General features: G+C 37.9%; 2 protein-coding genes and 1 long non-coding RNA gene across 6 annotated transcripts in view; 1 reads left to right on the top strand and 2 right to left on the bottom strand.

Moving 5' to 3' along the window:
- The window catches only part of LOC115281039 (zinc finger protein 91-like), a 239,667-nt gene that overhangs the window by 202,182 nt on the left and 16,761 nt on the right, over window positions 1-20,724 (bottom strand). The window contains 1 exon segment of the mRNA XM_029926287.1: window positions 15,403-15,422. Coding sequence (XP_029782147.1) covers window positions 15,403-15,422 — 20 coding nt within the window.
- Window positions 280-2,060, bottom strand: LOC115281047. The gene is made up of 3 exons (XR_003904044.1): window positions 1,779-2,060; window positions 1,384-1,555; window positions 280-433 (listed from the first exon to the last, which is right to left on the bottom strand). It is a non-coding gene; the product is annotated as an uncharacterized LOC115281047 (long non-coding RNA).
- LOC115281018 (zinc finger protein 790-like) lies at window positions 1,458-19,159 on the top strand. Of its 4 annotated transcripts, none has more exons than XM_029926228.1 (6): window positions 1,458-1,580; window positions 1,714-1,812; window positions 6,537-6,614; window positions 7,598-7,721; window positions 8,021-8,116; window positions 16,894-19,159. In XM_029926228.1, the coding sequence occupies exons 3-6, from the start codon at window positions 6,606-6,608 to the stop codon at window positions 18,531-18,533; spliced, it is 1,869 nt and encodes a 622-aa protein (XP_029782088.1). In that variant the 5' UTR covers window positions 1,458-1,580; window positions 1,714-1,812; window positions 6,537-6,605; the 3' UTR covers window positions 18,534-19,159. The 4 variants fall into 4 exon arrangements, with proteins under 4 accessions (XP_029782088.1, XP_029782086.1, XP_029782089.1 ...); XM_029926226.1 differs by having other exon boundaries at window positions 7,595-7,721; XM_029926227.1 differs by lacking the exons at window positions 1,458-1,580; window positions 1,714-1,812 and adding an exon at window positions 2,253-2,630 and having other exon boundaries at window positions 7,595-7,721.

Here is a 20,724-nt window from a genome sequence, read left to right as displayed (position 1 = left end):
GATTTCAATTGGAAAGGATTCTTGGAGAGAGACGCTGGTTTTTCCTGGACTTCGTTACATGCACCATTTCTCTGTGCTAATTTCGCTTTGTATTGTTTCACTTCGAGTTCTTGTAGTGAATCATTCAGCCTTGGAGGGAGTGTTGGTCTTGGGGTCCCATGACACAACAGTAATGAGGAAAATAATTTTCACCCTGAATGGGCATACATTTCCTTCCGCAAAGCCTTTAGTGTGGTGTTTTGAGTTGATTCAGTTAGAAGTTTTAAGAACGAAGCAAGATAAATTCATACAACTTTATTCGCATTTATGTAAATGTTAAAGATATATAACTGACAACCCAAGGTATTTGTGGGGTCCCCTGATCCGACGGGGGCCACCAAATGTGGCGTGACAAGATCTGGTAGATGACAGTGGGGATGGTGAAAGAATTCACCTAAGGCAGAACAAAGGAGATAGAAGTTTACTGAACACACCGCAAGGAAGCAGTGGGCAGGAGGGCAAAGCAGAGACTGCAGTGAGGCAGGGGTGGGAAGCTGTAGTCAAAGAGGGAAAGTGAGGAAGTATGCTAATGAACTGAATTTTCCGTTTTTGGTCCCTGTGTCCTGGTGTAAGTGACCCATTGGTCAGCTAGGGCTTATGGATATTTTGAGGTAGGTCACCTAAAGAGCATGTTTGTATTCAGCCAGGGGGTTACTATGGGCCCTTCGGCCTTACTCAGGTTTCCACTGATAAAGTTGATTGCCTAAAAGAAGCCTCCACAATATTATTACCCCACAGGTCAGGCGGGATAGTTAGTGGTCAGCTGGGGCCTGGGGATCAGAAATACAAATGCATAGGATGTTTCTTCCTGAGAGATCAAATATACTCTTCATTAGTATTGAGTTACACTGAACATACACATTCTATGCACTTTTCTTCAGGTCTTTCCTATTTCACAATAAAAATATTTTAAAGGCGATTATTTTTAAAGGCTGACTTTGAAAGTACTGAAAAAAGTCACTCCTCCATCAGAAAGTTTAGACATACTGTCCATGTGAGCACAGAGAAAAGGAAGCAGATTTTAAAAGCCAGCAAGTATCAGGGTAAAAAAGGCTGAGACATGAATAACATTTACAAAATACTAATGTAAGCTTGAATCTTAATTTAAACCAAACCGTCTAAGGGAGACGGAAGGATGGGAACAAATAAGCATTTGTTTAAGGATGTAAGGAAGGAGCGCCCATGACTTCGCAGATAGGGGCCCGGCCTGCCCCCAGGTCGAGCCTTGTGGGATAAGAGATATCCACCAGACCTGGCCAATGCTTAGACGGAGATGGTAAGGACTCGCTGGTCACAGGACCATTTTGTCGATCAGATGCCCAGATAAAGAACCCAAAGACTTACACCCTTCCTCGGAGCTCTGAACTACGTTTCCCAGGGGCCATCGCGTCCAAAGCTACTTCCGGTTGAAAGGCCGAGTTGGTTTACGGTCCAGGTTTCCAGACTGGAGCATCTGTTTGTGGGGGAGCAGCGTGGAGGCCTTCGTTGAGTCTTGCATTCTAACCGCGACCTGAAACTAATAGAAGCCCCTGGCCAATGATGTGAGCAATTATGAAGGCGATGGTTTTTGTCCAGGGAGAGGATGTGGGCCGGGGAGAAAGCCTGTGAATTGAGATCGTCGCCTCTCTGAAAAGCTGTCCAGGCTCTGACTGCATTTTCCAATGTCCACCATAGCCGGGGCAGCTTCCTGTCCGCGAACTGGCCCGTTCAGGACCACAGGGAGGACCGCGCCTGAGTACCTTGGGAACATTCTTGAAAGGACCTCAGGGTCAGGTAAGAGCCTCGAGAACCGGCATCGGAATGACTTCTGAGGGCCCACGGCCCCTGGGGGCATAGTGAGGGCTCAATGCTTTCGCAGTCTCAGGACTTGGTAGCCAGAGGGTTTGGAAAGGAAGCCGATAGGGAGCTGTGCTTGTGTATATTCGCCCCCGCACCAGCGATCTCGATGGGATCTGTGGGTGCCTGTGTGAAATTGCTACGAAATCGGGATATGGGTAATAGCTCAGGAGCGGTGGGGTTGCTGTGTGTGTGTGTGTGTGTGTGTGTGTGTGTGTGTGTGTGTGTGCGCGCGCGCGCGCGCGCGCGCGCGCATGGTTGTGCACGATGATGACTCGAACTATACGTGATAATAATGGCTTATTAGGTGTGACTGTGCATGTATATGATTGTGACTGCACCACTCTGGCCTTGACCATGTGTGTAAATGTGGTAACAGCAGCAGGGGAGCCAGAAACAAAGAATATTGTGTTTAGTAACAATCGGCCATTAGTAAATGTGTGGAGAGCAGTTTCTGTGGTGGCCGGTGGTTGGGTTGGGTAGGGTAACGTAGAATGAAGGGAGAGGAATAGGAGACAGTGTAGAGAACATATTCCAAGAGTTCTCAGTAAACATGGGAAGAGAAATGGAGCGGCAGCTGATGGGGGGGAAATAACTCCGGATGCTGGCGGTAATAGCCACAAGCGAGGGGAAAAGTCCAAGTGCAGGTCAGAATGACTAAGCCAGGCTCAAGAATAAAACAGGGTAGTTGTGTTGCAGAGAAGGAGCCATGAGTTCAAGTTTTCAAAAAACAAGGGGAAATATCCTGAGATGTGGTGAGTATATATAATCTCATGGCATGAAATTTAAACTTAGATCTTTTCTGGAGGAGGGAGAAAAGTCTGAAAATAATAAAAGCAGGGCAGATATCTGCCCTGCTTCCAGACCCGGGGGCAAGAGTCTGTGGGGGGTGGGGGAGGGAACGATAAAAAGTCTGCAGAGCCCTCTGGGGTGACCCAGGTTTCCCTTAGACCCAGAGGTGAAGGGAATATTCAAAGTTGTTGGAGATGAAAGAGGGGTTTGTTACTAATGAATTATGAATTCCAGAGAACATACTAGCAAGTGTCAAGTGTTGGGGAGGGATGAGAAGAGGGGACATTCAACTGGTGGGGAGTACAGCATCTGAAAAGAGATTATCAGGGCATCTAGGGCTTCTTATGAGGGACATAAACATGGATACAGGGGATATGGATGCTTATTCTGCTTGAATTCAAGACTGTTGGATGGGAAGTGATGGGGTAGAAAGAGGTAGATTTTTGAGTAACCCTCAGAAAGAGGGGAGCCAAAGATAGAAGCTTTAACCATGGTAGGCTTAGGCCGAGCAAGGCCTGTGCGTAGGGCCTAATCCCTGGAACCTGTGAATAGTTTGCTTTACGACATAATGAGATTAAGTTGAGGACCTTGAAATGAGGGAGTTATCCTAGATTATCCAATTAGGCCCAATCTGATCACATGGGTTCTTAAAGTCAGTGAACTTTTCCAGTCCGAGGGAGCTATGGTCAAAGAAGAATGGTCAGAGATATGCAAAATTGCTGACTAAAGGAAGGGAGCCAATGCTGGTGGCCTCTAGAATCTGGAAAATTTAAGGAAATAAATAACTGTCCCTTAGAGTCTCCCAAAAGGAACACAGCCCTGCTGATGCCTAGATTTTAGTCCAGTGAGAACCATGTCTAACTTATACCTAACTGCCTAACTAACTGGAAGATAATAAATTTGTATTGTTTTAAGCCATTATATTTATAATAATTTGTTACTCGGAAAAGAAATACAGCGCTATAATGTCTTAGCCGATAGTGCTGTGGAGGGGTCTTGAGCCCCATGACATGAAGGGAACTCCGTCCTTATTGATAAAGTTGAGGAATTCAGGTAAAGTACATAGGCCCTCTCTTCACTTGTAATTTCCAGTTTTGTTGGATTGTGATTTCTTGTAAATTTTTAAAAAATATTATTTTGAAGGAGAGCATGAGCAAGCTGGAGAGGGGCAGAAAGAGAGGGAGAGAGAGATCTTAAGGAGGCCCCACACTCAGCTTGGAGCCCCATGTGGGCTCAGTGTCACCGCTATGAGATCATGACCTGAGCTGAAATCAGTGGCTGGATGTTTAACCAACTGAGCCACCCAGGTGACAATGCATTGTGATATTTTTTTTATTTTGAAATTTAATGAACTTTTCTTTGTGATCTAATATATTGGCCAGTCTGTAATTAGTTGCTTTCCACTTTATTTGTCTTTGATTTATAAAAATGTATTAAAATACTCTACGAATGAAAATTTATCTTGTATAACCTGTAACTTCTGCTTTAAATTGCTTCCATGAGTTGAGATATAGATATTCATAATTATTTTTATCGTGAATTTTAGGCTTTTGTATTTTAGAATGCTCAAGACCATGGCTCCTGCTTATTATTTTTTGTTTGCATTTTTTTTGGTCTGTATTTCTCCATAATTTGTAATATGAACTTTTTATTCAAGTTTATCATATATATATAGTCAAGTATATAAATGATGATACAATCAAAACTGTACAGCTTAAGTGAATTACCACAAAGGGAACAGATCAGATCTGTTAAAATAAGAGCTCAGATCAAGAAGTAAAACATTACCTGCACCCCAGAAATCTCTCTTGTGCTTCTGTTCAGCCAGAACCTCCCCCAAAGTAACCACCATGTATCAGTTTTGTCTGTTTTTAAATTATACATGTATAGAATCATACAATATATATCCTTTTGGAGGCTTCATTTGTTCAACATTATGTCTGTGAGATTCATCCGTACTGGCTATAGAAAGAGCTGTTGTTCACCTTGCTAGGTGCACGTTCCAGTGCATGAATATACCAACTGTACTTGTCTATTCAACAATTGTGATCCTGTCGATGCGCTTATGTTTTGTTTCATGAATAATGATGCTAGGAGCATTCTTACACTTATCACTTGGGGTTCATATGCATCCATTCTTTTGAGTCTATTTCTAGGAGAAAAATTGCTGGGTCATAGGGTAAGTGAATCTGTTTAAGCAGATAATCTGTTTTCTAAAATAGCTAAACCAGTTAGTCCTCCCATCCACAGAATGTGCAAGTTCCAACTGCTCCCCTTTCTCATTAACACATGGCATTGTCAGACTGTAAAATCTTTGTCAATATGGTGGCTCTATACTGATATTGCATTGTGGTTTTCTTAACTTAGACTAATGGAGTTGAGTGCTTTTGTTTTAATGTCTGTGGACCATTTGGATGTCTTCTGTTGGGGAATGCTTGTTCATATCCTTTGCCTTTCTTTGAGGGGAGCCGTTCAAATTTGGGGGAGCTTGTCTGTCCTTTTATTGTTGATTTGAGCAAGTTCTTTATTTAGCTTGGATGTGAATCCTTTGTCAGCTCTTGTATTGTAACTATCATCTAATCCATGGTTTGCATGCATATCATCTAATGCATGGTTTGCAAAATGACTAGTTTTCTGATGAACAGAAATTGCTTTTTAAAATGTAGTTTTATTTAAAAAAATAAATACAAATCAAAAATTAAAATGTAGTTTTATTTATTATTTTTCCCTTTGTGGTTTGTACTCTCTGTACCCTAGTTAAGAAATCTTTGCCTATCCCAGAGGCATGAAAGTATTTGTATTTTCTTCCTCATTAATATGTTTTACATTTAGGTGTACAAACCTCCTGGAATTGATTTCTGTGTATGTTGTAAGGCAAAGATCGATTCATTTCCGCCTTATAGATAATCAGTTGACCTGGCATCATTTGTTGAAAAGTCTATCTTTCCTCCCTGGTAATCTCTGCTCTGAAATCTACCTTGTCTCATATTAATGTAACCACTCTAGCATCCTCTTGATTATGATTTCCATGGCATATCTTTTGCCATCCTTTTACTTTTTACCTTTTTATACCATTATATTGCAGATAAACTGACATCTTGAAAATAATCAGCCTTTCATGTCATAAATGTGATAAATTCCTCCATTCACTTAGATGTTCTGCAGTTTTGCTCTGTTATTTGTAGTAATTAATGCAGAGGCCTTGTACTTATTTTGTTAAATTTATAAGTATTTGAAATTTTTGTTGCTATCGTAAAAGCTGCCATTTAAAAAATTTTTAATGCTTATTTTTTTATTTTTGAAAGAGAGAGAGACAGCATGAGTGGGTGAGAGGCAGAGAGAGAAAGGGAGACAGAATCCAAGGCAGGCTCCAGGCTCTGAGCTGTCAGCACAAAGTCTGATGCAGGGCTCGAACTCACGAATGTGAGATCATGACCTGAGCTAGTCAGATGCTCAACCAGCTGAGCCACCCAGGTGCCCCAAAAGCTGTCATTTTTAATCTAACTTTTAACTTCCTAATTTTTGCTTGTATGTTGAAATATAGTTGACATTTTTACTCTCTCTGACTTCATGTTTTTATTCTTAAGTCTTTCTGTTTCTACCAATGACTTGGCTGCTTTAAATGATATTATAGGATTCCATTCATATGAAAGTCCAGAATAGGGAAATCTATCTATAGAGACAGAAAGTGGATTCGTGGTTTCCTGGAACTGGAAGAGACGAGGAGGGAGAATGAGTCTCTTGGATTTTGGTTTGGGCCAGGATCTCTGCAGACTCCCTCTGACCTTTCTTCAGGGAAGAAAATGGCATTCTTAGTCCATTTGAAATATTTTAGGAAAACCTGACCTCTCACGATTCCTTCCCTCTAGCTCTGCTTTCTCGGGAGTCTGCTTCACCAGGAGAGTAATCTAGAAGACTGATTCTTGGAATTTTAAGTCATGGCCCATGTGAGTTGGAATTGCCTCTTTCCAAAATTATAACCATTTATATCACATCATATGAGTATTTTTATTTCTTAAACTACTTACTTGAGTCACTATTCATTGTATAAGTGGGAAACAGTCCACTGCCTTTCCTAGGTGTCCCTCTTCTGTCCAACATAGCATTCACCACCTCCTGTGTCCTAAGACTGACAGAGCACTGAAGGAGAAATATTTTCCCTTAAAGGAAATAGTAGAGACTTTCTTTTCAAATCTCTGGCTTAACAGAGTGGAACTGAGTGGCTAAAAGGGATACACTACATGAAAGCCTTTAGGTACTCTGTAGAATGGGGTATATCAATTAGTAAAGGTGAGAGTTGGTATTGGTTGGTATTCATTTTAGTATATGGCACTTTATCGTGTGTTTAAATAGAGGACATGATGGAAGGTTAAGTTCAGAGAGATCAGGGGTCTTTCCAGGAAATCAATGAGAGATTAATATTAACAAGACATGTGCTGATTGCCAGCTACTTAGCCAAGAGCCCAGAGATTTTATATATTCCCACAGAAAATGGTATTCTCCACAGAAAATGGCATTCAGTTAGGGAGTGTATCTCTTCCAAGAATCCTTGCAATGTCAGCTAACAGAAAATTCAACTAAAATAGCCTAAGGGGGAGAAAATTTTGGCATATGATAAATCTGGAGTTAGTCATTTAAGCCTGCTGTGGCATCCCAGGGTATCAACGAAGAACTCATGATTCTGGGCAGCCATCCTTTTGCCTGGTATTTGTCATGGGAAGGTCATAGGATGTTGTGACTGAACAACAGAGATTTAAGAGCATACAGACATTCAGCTTCCATGTCATTCCCCCCACTGTAGGCAGCCAACTTCAGTTTCCTGCTCGGTGAGCAGCCCACTTCCTGTAGTGCCCTTCTTCGTTTGTTTCCCTTCTAGCTAAAAGATTTCTTTTCATTTCACCATTGGTGCTTGGGGTCGTTGTTTCAGCAGGCGATGATGTTTGGGGATGTAGCTGTGGACTTCTCTCAAGAGGAGTGGGAGTGCCTGGACTTGGAACAGAGACATTTGTACAGAGATGTGATGTTGGAGAACTACAGCAATATGATCTCACTAGGTAAGATTCAGAATTTGACCCCAGAACTTTCTGCTTTCTACATTGTGAATTTTTGAATTGTCTTTCAAGAGTCTAGGGGAATTTCTGACTTCTTCCTGAGAAATTGGCTTACGCTTTGTAAATTTGGTTCTAGCCATCCTCAGTGGGAACCTCTCCACCCTCTCATCCTTTAGAAATACTTTAGGCTTTTTCTTCTTGCTTTTCCTAGAATTATTTTTCTTCCTTCATAACCAAGGGACTAGATGCAAACTTTGAAACCTTTACCACTTGGTCATTTCCTGTTTCTTATCTCTGATCAGGACTCTGCATTTATCAGCCAGATGTGTTCTCTTTACTCGAGAAGGGAAAAGAGCCCTGGATATTTTTACAGGATGAGACAAGAGGACATTGCCCAGGTGAGTGAGGGTTGAGCCCGCACAGGGGCACCGTCACTGCAGCGAAGAGCCCAGGGGGCTAGTTAGGCAGCAGCGTCTCTGAAATGTTGGTGTCAGGTTTTCTCCTCAGGGAATAAAATCCTGTGGATGAAGGCCTGAGACCCAGAACCAGAAGTAACCTTTTCAACATGAATTTCCAAATGATACTTCTTGACACCTCCAAATACCACTCCTGTTCAGTCCTCTTTATTTTCTTTTTCTCATATTATAAAAAGGTATCATTCTTTTTCTCTAGTAGTCAATTTATCAATGCTTTAATTCAGTTTCTATCTTTTTTTATTTAGATACTTATGCATTTCTTCATTTAGGTATTTGTAAATTCTCCCTAAAATTTTTTTGACCTGATTTTTTATTTTCCCTACTATATTTTGTATTTTTCTTACTCTGCCTAAATTCTCCTTGCTTCTGTATTTCCCGCACTCATTAATTCATTCTTTTAACTAATATCTGTTGATTTTCCAATTTCATTTTGGGATAAGAAGGGTTAACAAAGAGTATTTAATCTTAATGAAAGTTTCTTAATGAAACTTGTATTCTTTTCTTCTCCTGGAACATGGCCCTACATTTTGGCAAAATAGGCTCTACATCAGGAGAACACCTAATAGGCTGCTTAGTTGAAAATCAGGAAGATAGGAGGAAATGACTTCTGGCTACAGTGAATAGGACGTGGCCAAAGAGGGGTTAAAAGGCTAATGGAGGACAACAAAGAGAATGCAGTGTCATAAAAGACAAGTCCTAGCTGTCAAGAGGAAACAAGGGGTATATTTGGCAAGTTGAGGCTAATTGATGAATTTTCTATTATGTGCAAGATTCAGACTGAAATAACATACTGTTGGAGCTTCTTTTTTATTTGAAATATCTAGGAAAGAAAATAAATTTTATTTCCTTACTGGAATCACATTTGTAAATTCCAGAAGCCATATTTTGTGTCTTAAAATTGTTCTTTTTCTGAACTATTTTTTAAAATAGTTTATTGTCAAATTGGTTTCCATACAACACCCAGTGCTCTTCCCCACAAGTGCCCTCCTCCATTACCACCACCTCTTTTTCCCCCTCCCCCTCCCCCTTCAACCCTCAGTTTGTTTTCAGTATTCAATAGTGTCTCAGGTTTTGCATCCCTCTCTCCCCAACTCTCTTTCCCTCTTCCCCTCCCCATGGTCCTCCATTAAGTTTCTCCTGTTTCTGAACTGTTGATACCTGCAACAACTTGCATGAATCTCAGGGATATTGTGCTGAGTGAAAAATGCCAACTCAAAAGGTCACATGCCAAATGAATTCATTTATAGAACATTCTGGAAATCACTAAACTATAGCCATTGAACACATATTAAGGGTTGCTAGGGGTTAGGGATGGGCAGGGGAGAGTGGTGGTGGTGGTTATGGCCATAATGAGGGAGCACAAGAGGGAAATCCGTGTAGTAATGGTCTTGGTCTGTGGTGATTACAGAAACCCACATATGTGATGAAATGACATGACTATACATATGCACTGTGCCAATATCAGTTTCATGGTTTTGATATTGTGCTTTAATTATGTAAGATGTATTCATTGGACAAAACTGGGTAAATGGTACTCTTTGCAACTTCTTGTGAATCTATAATTACAGTTGACCCTTGAACAACTCGGGGTTTTGGGACACTGACCCCTTGCACAGTCAAAAGTTCATGTATAAATTTTGACCTCCCAAAAACTTAACTATTAGTAGCTTACTGTTGACTGGAAGTCTTACCAATAACATAAATTAACACATACTTTATATGTTACGTGTGTTATATAATGTTTCCTTAAAGTAAGCTAGAGAAAAGAAAATGTTATTAAGAAAATTATAAGTAAGAAAAAATAAATTTAGAGTACCAGGAAAAAAAACTACATATAAGTGGACCCATGCAGTTGAAACCTGCATTGTTCAAGGATCAACTGTATTTCAAAATAAAAGCTTTTGTAACATATTCTGGTCCTTAAGGTCTACGCAATTTTATCTTATATTTTTATTCCCTAAACACTGCTATGTGCTTTTAAATTTTTGGTTAATTTTCACATACTATGAATGTACTATTGTATATTAAGGTCATTCTGTACTTCTTGTTACTAAAGTTACAATTCTTGGTACACATCAATTATTCATGGGTTTTTTTCCACATTGGATGATGGTTGTGTCTCAGATATGAAATTCCTTGGCCAAAGGATAAAGTTAGAAGACTTTAATTTGTGCCCGATTAATTTAAGATCATTAATTGATTAGTCATTGAAAAAGTTACTTTAAATCATACAAAATTATGTGACTACAATAAACTGTATTTATTTACAACCCATAACCATTTCACCCGTGTTTCATTGTAGGCCCAGGGCATGCTCTCCCTGACTGGAGTTCTGTCTATTCTTTCTTATATTAACCACACTATAATTCATTCTCCTAATTTTTTGGTTTCTGTTTTTGAATATGAACTTAGTCAATCTTACTGTGGAATCTCTTTTTCCGCTAGTCGTTATAATTGACTCTAAACTCCTTAAATAAAATTTGTAGTCTTCTTTAATGAGTTTTTTTAGAGTATTCAGTTAGTTTTCATAAAAAAACAATCTTTCTCTCAATTTCTTTATATATGATATTAACATACACAAGTTAAAATGTCAAAAACAATTGGTATAAACAAGATTGGAAACAAATAGACTCATGGTAAACACAGGGGTATCTGAGAGGTAGCTATGACTGTATTATATTTGTATATTGTGGGAATTAATATGTTTTCAGAAGGATTAGAGGGCATGATTCATGTGAAGGTCAGGGATGATCTCAGTTTCAACATAGTCTTACTACAAATGAGTTATTTTTATTTTTATTTTTTTATTTTTTTAATGTTTGTTTTTGAGAGACAGAGTACAAGCAGGGGAGGACAGAGAGGGGGAGACATAGAATTCAAAGCAGGCTTCAGGCTCTGAGTTGCCAGCACAGAGCCCGATGTAGGGCTCGAACTCACTAACTGTGAGATCATGACCTAAGCCAAAGTTGGACACTCAACTGACTGAGCTACCCCGGCACCCCCAAATGAGTTATTTTTAATTAAAGCCTTCTAATGATTTTAATAGGTTAAAGGCTATTGATTTCTATTGAGGATGGATATTTCCCCTTTGTTTACTGAATTACTGGTTGTATGTATTTGATAAATGCTGTGTGCTTGATCTATCCTTGTCATTTGTTGGCTTAATATTTTGTATTTATAGTGGGAGTAGGCATTCACATGAAAGAAACACTAATACACTGATACCTAGTTAGGGTGGCTGAAAGGATATTTATCTTTATTTTCTTTAGGACTTTAGTTTTATTTTGGTGCTAAAATTTTTGCTTTATGACTTAATCAAGATATAACTGAAGAATAATAAACTGCATATATTTGAAATCTGCAGTTTGGTCTGTTCTGACATTGTTATATACATGATATAATCACTGTAGTCAAGAAACATATACTTCAGTTATTGCCAGATTTTCCTTGTGACCCTTTGCTATTCATCCCCCTTTCTACTCCCATCTTCAAGAGATCACTGACCTGCTTTTTGTAACTCTAGATTAGTTTATATGCTCTAGACTGTTACATAAGTTGAGTTATACAATGTGTACTCTTTTTTTCCATTTTGCTAGCCTTGTGTCTTTTGCTAGCATGGTTTTGAAATTCATCTATGTGGTTGCATGTATCAATAGTTTATTTGTTGTTTCTCTGTAGTATTCCATGTATTCCTTATTCATTCATTCACCTGTTCATGGAATTTGTTCTGAAAATTCTCAGCCATTATATTTTCAAATATTGTTGCTTCTCCCCTTCTTCCTCTCTTCTCCTTTTAAGCTTCCATTTACATTTACATTTAATCTTCTAACTGAATCTTCTTTGTCATAATGCTTCTGTTATGACTTTCCCAACCTTTTTCTCTTGGAATTTTTCTTTTGACTTGTATTGGTTTCTTGTTCTCTGCTAAAATGATTAATTTTGTTTTTAGCTTTTTGAGCATAATTACTTTTATTTATTTATTTTTAAATAGTTTATTGTCAAATTGGTTTCCATACAACACCCAGTGCTCTTCCCCATAAGTGCCCTCCTCCATCACCACCACCTCTTTGCCCCCCTCCCCCTTCCCTTTCAACCCTCAGTTCATTTTCAGCATTCAACAGTCTCTCAAGTTTTGCATCCCTCTCTCTCCCCAACTCTCTTTCCTCTTCCCCTTTCCCTGGTCCTCCATTAAGTTTCTCCTGTTCTCCTGTTAGACCTATGAGTGCAAACATATGGTATCTGTCCTTCTCTGCCTGACTTATTTCGCTTAGCATGACACCCCCGAGGTCCATCCACTTGGCTACAAATGGCCAGATTTCATTCTTTCTCATTGCCATGTAGTACTCCATCGTGTATATATACCACATCTTCTTGATCTACTCATCAGGTGATGGACATTTAGGCTCTTTCCATGTTTTGGCTATTGTTGACAGTGTTGCTATGAACATTGGGGTACATGTGCTCCTAGAGCATAGTTACTTTTAAACCCTGTCTCATAACTCCAATATCTGGAGTGCTTTTATATGCATTTCTACTATTGTTTCTGTGACCTGTTTACACTCATATTGTCTGGCTATTTATTTAATCTTGTGCTAGACAGTGTTTGCAATATGGTAAAATTAATGCCCAGGATACCTTCCTTTATAGATGATTTCTTTTTGCGTCTAACAAGTACCTGAAGGATTAACATTTTGGTTGGGTGATATCTTAATCCATCACCCTCCTTAGACAGTCTGAAACTGAGCTATAGTTCCTGTGTAGGTCTGTCTCTGTTTTACCCATGTTTCTTATTTCTAGCCTTTCTGTTATAACTCACCATGAGGAATGTTTAGGACTCCCCTGTACACAGACCCTGGATATTAATCTCTGTCAGCTTAGCCCTGAGATGTCATAAAGTCTAGCAGTCTCTAAGCCAGATGCTAGTGCCAGTGCAACCTGAATAGTAAAAATTGGCTGAATTTCCAACTACATGGATGGAACTGGAGGGTATCATGCTAAGTGAAATTAGAGAACGACAAATATCATATGACTTCACTCAGAGGAGGAATTTAAGATACAAAACAGATGAACATAAGGGAAGGGAGGCAAAAATATTATACAAACAGGGAGGGAGACAAAACATAAAAGACTCTTAACTAGAGAGAACAGAGGGTTGCTGGAGGGATTGTGGGAGGGGGGATGGTCTAATGGGTAAGGAGCATTAAGGAATCTATTCCTGAAATCATTGTTGCCCTATACACTAACTAACTAGATGTAAATTAAACAATAAATAATTTTTAAAGTAAAAAAAAAAAAAGAAACATGCCCAAGATCACAAAGCGATAGTAAAATAAAAGCATGGTTTTAGGTTAAAAAATAAATAAATAAAAATTGGCTGAGCCTTTTCAGTATATCAAATGATAGTCATAATATTTTCTTATTTTGTTCATCTAACATATTTAACCAGTAAGTTTGACAACCCATAGAGATTTGATAGAGATGTTTGTTTTCTTTTATAAGTTTAAAAGAAGTTTTTTTTAATGTTTGATTTTTTGAGAGACCAAGAAAAAGACAGAGAGTGAGCAGGGGAGGGCAAAGAGAGAGGAACACACAGAATCTGAAGCAGGCTCCAGGCTCTGAGCCATTAGCCCAGGGCCTGATGTAGGGCTCAAAGTCACGAAACATGAGATCATAACCTGAGCCAAAGTCAGACACTTAACTGACTTAGCCACCCAGGTGCACCACTTTTATAAGTTTCAAAGATTTTTTTTTTTTTTTTGCCATTTAGGTCTTTAATTTACTTGTGGTTTTTGTTTGTATATAGTATAAAGAAGAGTTATAATTTTTTCTCCACATGGTTACAGTGAAACAACACTTGGGGAATACTCTGTCTTGTTCCTTCTGTCATAATCTAAGTTTCTGCGTTGTTTCTGAGTCCTTAATTATCTTCCATTGGGTTGTATGTAGAGATACTATATTTGACCAGAAATATGTAAAAATTCTGGACACAGCTGAGAACCCACTCATGGGTTTGTTTGTTTTTTAAATATAAATTAGAAGTGATTCTAGTAGGCACTATTTTATTTTTTCCAGCTATGTTCACTTGTTTAGTTCAGGCTCAGGAGAAGCAGCAAGTTAGGTTTCACCAAGAAGAGATGTACAAAGAGTCATAGTTAAGGATCTGGAATCTAAATGAAAGTGATAAAAATTGGAGAGTGATACAGAGTAAAAATGTAGTAGGGTCATTAATTCTAACTTTCATGTTTGTGCTGTGTTTTGGGGATCCCATAGCTGGTTTATTAAATTAAGAATATGCAGATCATGGCCTGCTTCCTGAGGAGGCACACATGGTTGACAGGTATCTCCCTTAGCATCCAAGATTTCACTTTGGGGAAGTAAAAATGCTGGATTCCTTTTGAGTGAAGGCACAGTTTTAATACACTTATACTAAGGAAGTAAAGTCACAAGATTTATCACTTACAAACTGTAGAAATCGGAGAGGGGTACACAGTGAGCTGTGGGAAGGGCGGTCCCCCCGGGTCATGAGCAAGTAGGAGATAAGAGCAGGGTGCAAGCACCTTACTTAGAAGACAGGGTGGAGGTCACTAACTTTTTGTGGGCTTAACCCTAGGTGGCTATTTTTAAAGGTGCCTAGGAAAAGCCACGCAGGAACTCATGGTGGGAATTCCAAGCTCAGATCCTTACCTAAATGCTGAGGTTCTGGGTGTGAGCAGGATTGTCGTACTGTAAGATGCCTAGGCAGCATCTCAAAATAACTCTCTTCTCATAGCGTTCTATTCTCTGAGGAATTTATTTTAATGTGTTTGATTTATATTCCTTCAATATTATTTTTCATTTATCCTAAACTTCTTGCCTGTAATAATTAACACAATAATAATTATTACTTTCTAATAGTAGTTTTTGTGTGAGACACTGTTAAACCATTTCCAGTCCCCTACATTTTTCTTCTCTGATCATTAATCATCCTCATCATCATCATCCACTACTTGTTTGGTGCTTTTTCTGTGTCAAGCACTTTATAAAAATAGTATGTTTTTCCAACCCTCTCAACTAGTCTCTTAAAAATATATTAATATCCCTAATTATCATATGGAAAAATAAGAGCTCAGTGAAACTCAGTAATTTTCTCATAACCTAAAGTGATGAGTGTTAGTGAACAGAACTGAGCCTGAAACTATGGTCTGTCCTTTTTCCACTACAATACATACTACTTTTACATGTGACTGAACTGCCTTTCAACTTCTTCAGTCACTGCTAGAGTACCTGCTAAGTTCCCGCCTCTGTCCTCCCAAGAAAAATCTGTAGCATAACAATTTCATCATATCCTAGCACATATCAAAAATGAGTCATACAGGGGTCTTATTCCTAGCTCATGCCAGTCTCTTTGCCTTTGACAAAACTCAAACTGTTTTCCTTTTTGAACTATTAACCATAATTATGTCCTTTAACCTAAATGTGACATACATATGTTACTGAGGTCCTACTCTTCTGTTAACTCTAGACCAGATGACTTCCCACATAGTAGACTGATACTCTTATTTCCCAACATTACTGTTTTTAAGCTTGGAATTATGTATGGTATTCATCATAGTATCTTGCATAGTATTTGAAATTTGTGGATACTTTTTGAAATATTTTCAGTGGCCTTGGATAGAAGGGAAAGGAAGAGAAGACCTGGTGGAAGGGCCTAAAAGCACAAAGCAGAATGGTTGAGCAATACCATAAACTCAAGAATAAAGAAAACAAAAGCACCTTGACTGAAGTCATATGACAGTAAGATGGCTTGGTTATGCGCAGTGAAGGAAGTGAGCAGGGTGAAGTCTTTAAACGTGCAAAGGCAAAGTGACAGATAATTAAGTAGCTACAATTACATGTCTGCATATTTTTCTTTGAGTTAGTTTAGATATGCTCTTGTTTCATCCTATCTGTATAGAAAGGAATATGGAAGCAGGACATGTACTCATTCCAGTAAACATGGAAGGGATTAGACAGTGTGATGTGTTACATTGTTCTCACATAATTAAGTGATCCCAGTTGTGCTTCTTGGACCTGGGTTTTGTAATATTATCCATTAGTGCATCATAAACACCCCCCAATTAACTTTTTTTGTGTGTATTTTTTACAGAATTATTTCTTTTAATGCCTAACGTATCCTAAGGGTTGATTTACCATACTGAGTGAAACAGTCTAATCTTTACATTGGCTTTCCATGATTGGGTAGTACCTGAATAATTGTTTTCAAAATTGAATTGCTCAGATGAATTTGACCAAAACAAAGGTTTTTGTTGTTGTTGTTGTTGTTTCTTGAGAGAGAGAGAGAAGGGGAAGGACAGAAGGGGAGAGAATCTTAAGCAGGCTCCACCCCCATCATGGAGTTTAATGCGGGACTTCCTTTCACAACCCTGAGATCATGACCTAAGCTGAAATCAAAAGTTGGACACTCAACCAAATGAGCCACCCAGGCCCCCCTAAAACAAAGCTTTTATATATCTAAACACCCACAGTAACTTTTATTAGTTCTCTTAAATTTCTATTTATTTTTTGCCTTTTTTTCATATTATCCAGAATTTGAGAATTATTTAAGCCATTCACTTCTTGTGTGCTTTATGTATTTTAAGATTTACTTTTTATATCTATATTGGAAGTTTTATTTCTTTTTGGACAGTAAAACTGTATGAATTCATCTTCTTATCTTTCAGAACTGCAGTCCAGATGTCAGACCAAGGAGCTATCACAAAAAAATGTTACTTTTGAGAGAGAATTACCTCAATTGGAAATTTGTAAAAAACACAGCCTTGAATATTGGGAAAGCAAAGGTCAGTTTGAAACACAACGGAAAAATCAGGAAGAATGTTTAAAGCAGGATATACTCACCTATGAAAAAATGTCCACTTTTAACCATCACACAGCTCACAGACTTGATACAGGAAAGAAACTGAATGAATTTAAAGAGTGTGCAAAAACGTTTTGTTCTGGCTCAGACTGTGATCAACATCAGTTAATTCACACTGGTGAGAAATTTTGTGAAGATAAGGAATGTGAGAAAACCTTTCTTTCTGATTCAGAACTTACTCAATGTCAGACAGTACACTCTGCCAAGAAAACATATGAATGTAAAGAATGCGGAAAGGCTTTTAGTTTGCGTTCATGTCTTACTGGTCACAGGAGGATTCATACTGGTGAAAAACCTTTTAAATGTAAGGAATGTGGGAAGGCCTTTAGATTTCACTCACAACTTAGTGTCCATAAGCGTATTCATACTGGTGAGAAATCTTATGAATGTAAGGAATGTGGGAAAGCCTTTAGTTGTGGCTCAGATCTTACGCGACATCAGAGAATTCATACTGGTGAAAAACCTTATGAATGTAATGAATGTAGAAAGGCCTTTAGTCAGCGATCACATCTTACTAAACATCAGAGAATTCACACTGGTGAAAAACCTTATGAATGTAAGCAATGTGGGAAAGCATTTACTCGTGGCTCACACCTAACTCAACATCAGAGAACTCATACTAGTGAGAAATCTCATGAATGTAAGGAATGTGGAAAAGCCTTTATTCGTGGTTCAAACCTTACTCAACATCAGAATGTTCATGTTGGGAGGAAACCCTATGAATGTGAGAAATGTGGAAAAGCCTATATCTGGAGTTCGCACCTTGCTCGACATCAACGAATTCATACTGGTAGGAAACCTTATGAATGTAAGCAATGTGGGAAGACATTTATTTGGGCCTCCTATCTTGCTCAACATGAGAAAATTCATAATGAGAGAAAACTCTATGAATGTAAGGAATGTAGAAAGACCTTTCTTCATGGCTCAGAGTTTAATCGACATCAAAAAATCCATACTGGTGAAAGAAACTATGAATGTAAGGAATGTGGAAAGACCTTTTTTCGTGGTTCAGAACTTAATCGACATCAGAAAATCCATACCGGAAAGAGACCATATGAATGTGAAGAATGTGGAAAAGCCTTTCTCTGGGGTTCACAGCTTACTCGACATCAGAGAATTCATACTGGTGAGGAACCTTATGTATGTAAAGAATGTGGGAAGGCCTTTGTCTGGGGTTCACAGCTTACACGACATAAGAAAATTCATACCGATGCAGAATCCTATGAATATAAAGAAAGTAGCCAGATCCTTAGTCCCCATCCATATTTTACTGAACAGAAAATTCACAATGGTGAGAATCTCTATCAATGGAAAGACTATACGAACACCTTTAGTCTGGACTCAGACTTTGCTCAACACCAGGATATTTACACTTTTGAGAAATCCTATGAATATAAAAATTTTGAGACATTTTCTCCCAGCTCTCATCTTATTTCACTCTTGTGAGGTCTTATGATATAAAAATAAAGGAAGTCTTTATTCATGTTTCATTAATTGATGTCAGTTAAATCCTTCTTTTGAGAAACCCCACAAGTGTAAGTAATATTGGAAGAACCTTTGACAGAGCACATAACACACTAAATAGCAGAGAATTCATAATGCAATCTATATTAGTATAGAAAAGCATTTACTGATTGGTTTTCCATTTGGATTGTAAGTGCAAAACTCTATAAATAAGATGACACCGTGATTCTTTTTTGAATCATTCTTAAAAGCATTTCTCCACATCATTGTTATTACTCTGCATAGAATTTAAATCTAACTCACACAGGGAAACTTTCCATCACTATTACATTTTGTTATGCAAAATTATACCAAAGGTGAATTTCTATTATGTAATTAATCTTGGAAACCTTTGAGCTCTGTCATACATCTTATTTGTCATATCTTAGTTTTGAGACATCTTATCTCTGTCATTTTTGGAAAGTAACTTAAATCTATGTTTGCTTATTTGATTATAATGGTTAACTGAGCTTGATGACTTAAATGACTTAATGGCCATTATTAATATTAGTATTAGACCATTTCTGTGAGAGGAAGACCTTAAAAATATAATGAATATAGATAAATAAGCCATCTATATGTGTGTCTTATTAAACAGCAGGATGCTAATTCTGAAGAAAAACCAGTAAAACAGAATGAAGGGAAGAAAGCTTTGAATCTGTATTAAATTCATTTGCTGCATCAAAAAATTCATAATATAAAGAAAGCCTTATGGTTTTAATGAAAGTGGAGTTGTTGAATGCTCAGCAATGTTTTTGTTTGTCTTGTTTTTAAAGGCATTTGGAAATGATTTGTCCCTAACAGTTTTCTAAACCCAAATGTCATATCCATTTTATCACCACAGTGAAAATTTATTTTCTTAAATTTATTTATTTTGAGAGAGAAAGCATGAGTAGGGGAGGGGCAGAAAGAAAGGGGGAGAGAGAATTCCAAGCAGGCTGTACCCTGTCAGTTATAGCCGGATGTGGGGCTCAGTCTCATCAACTGTGAGATTATGACCTGAGTCAAAATTGAGAGTCAGATGCTTAACTGACTGAGCCACCCAGACACCCCTGAAATTTAGAAACTAGAAAAATAGCCAAATGAATTCTGACCTCTTGGAAATTCAATACTACATATATACATTATCAAAGTAATGAGCAAATGAAAAGTGAAATTACAGGCTATTTAGATGTGAATGATAATGGAACTCCTATATATCAAATCCTATGAACATAACCATAGCAGTTTTCAATGGAAATTCCTCTTTGTTTATAACAAAGAAAATTGAGGGAAGTTTACTTCTTGTCACCACTGTATCTCCAGCACTTATGACAGTGCCTGTCATATTGTGGAGTCCAAGTATTTGTCAAGTTAAATAACGATTACTTAACTAAGTAAGCTAAAGAAGAGCTAATGCCTGATGGGCATTTAAATTGATTGAAAGTTTTTCTTTTAATTTTTTAAATGTTTTTTTATTTATTTGTTTTGAGACAGTGTATGTGAGCAGGGAAGGGACAGAGAGAGTGGGAGAGAAAAAAAAAATCCCAAGCAGGCTCCGCATTGCCAGAGCAAAGCCCAGTATGGGACTTTAACTCACAAATCATGAAATCATGACCTGGGCTGAGATCAAGAGTCAGATGCTTAACTTACTGAGCTACCCAGGTGCCTCTGAATTGATGGAAAGCTTTAATGAAAATAAAGAAAAATCATGGAATAGAAAACAATACAGAAGATTTTTTATTTTAATAAAAAATAAAATGTTTCTTGGAAGAAAACCATTATTTCTAGACTTTGGCAATGCTTTCACGTTATGATAAGAAAGAAGAACTGTGATACATGTTTTAGAGGGTATTTTTAATGGTCATATAAAGAGATATGAACCTTACTAGAAACAATTTTTAGATATAGTTTGTTTTCTAGGAAAATATTTAAAATTATTAAATTTCAAGGGTAACTAAAAAAATTTAACAGTTGGAAAAAATAATCTTTATACTTCCTGTAGAAGTAGATAATTGTACAGGCGGCCTCTGAAGAAACAAAAAATCCTATGGGAAAATTGCCAGCAGGTGCTAATAGACTAACATAATTCTGTTAATAAAATTAAGTGTGCAATAGCCCTTGAACAACAAATTCCAGAAGAATTTCACTCATG

This window comes from Suricata suricatta, chromosome 16 (genome assembly GCF_006229205.1).
Source record: "Suricata suricatta isolate VVHF042 chromosome 16, meerkat_22Aug2017_6uvM2_HiC, whole genome shotgun sequence".
Lineage (NCBI taxonomy): Eukaryota > Metazoa > Chordata > Mammalia > Carnivora > Herpestidae > Suricata > Suricata suricatta.
This window is presented reverse-complemented; position numbering and strand designations above follow the sequence as displayed.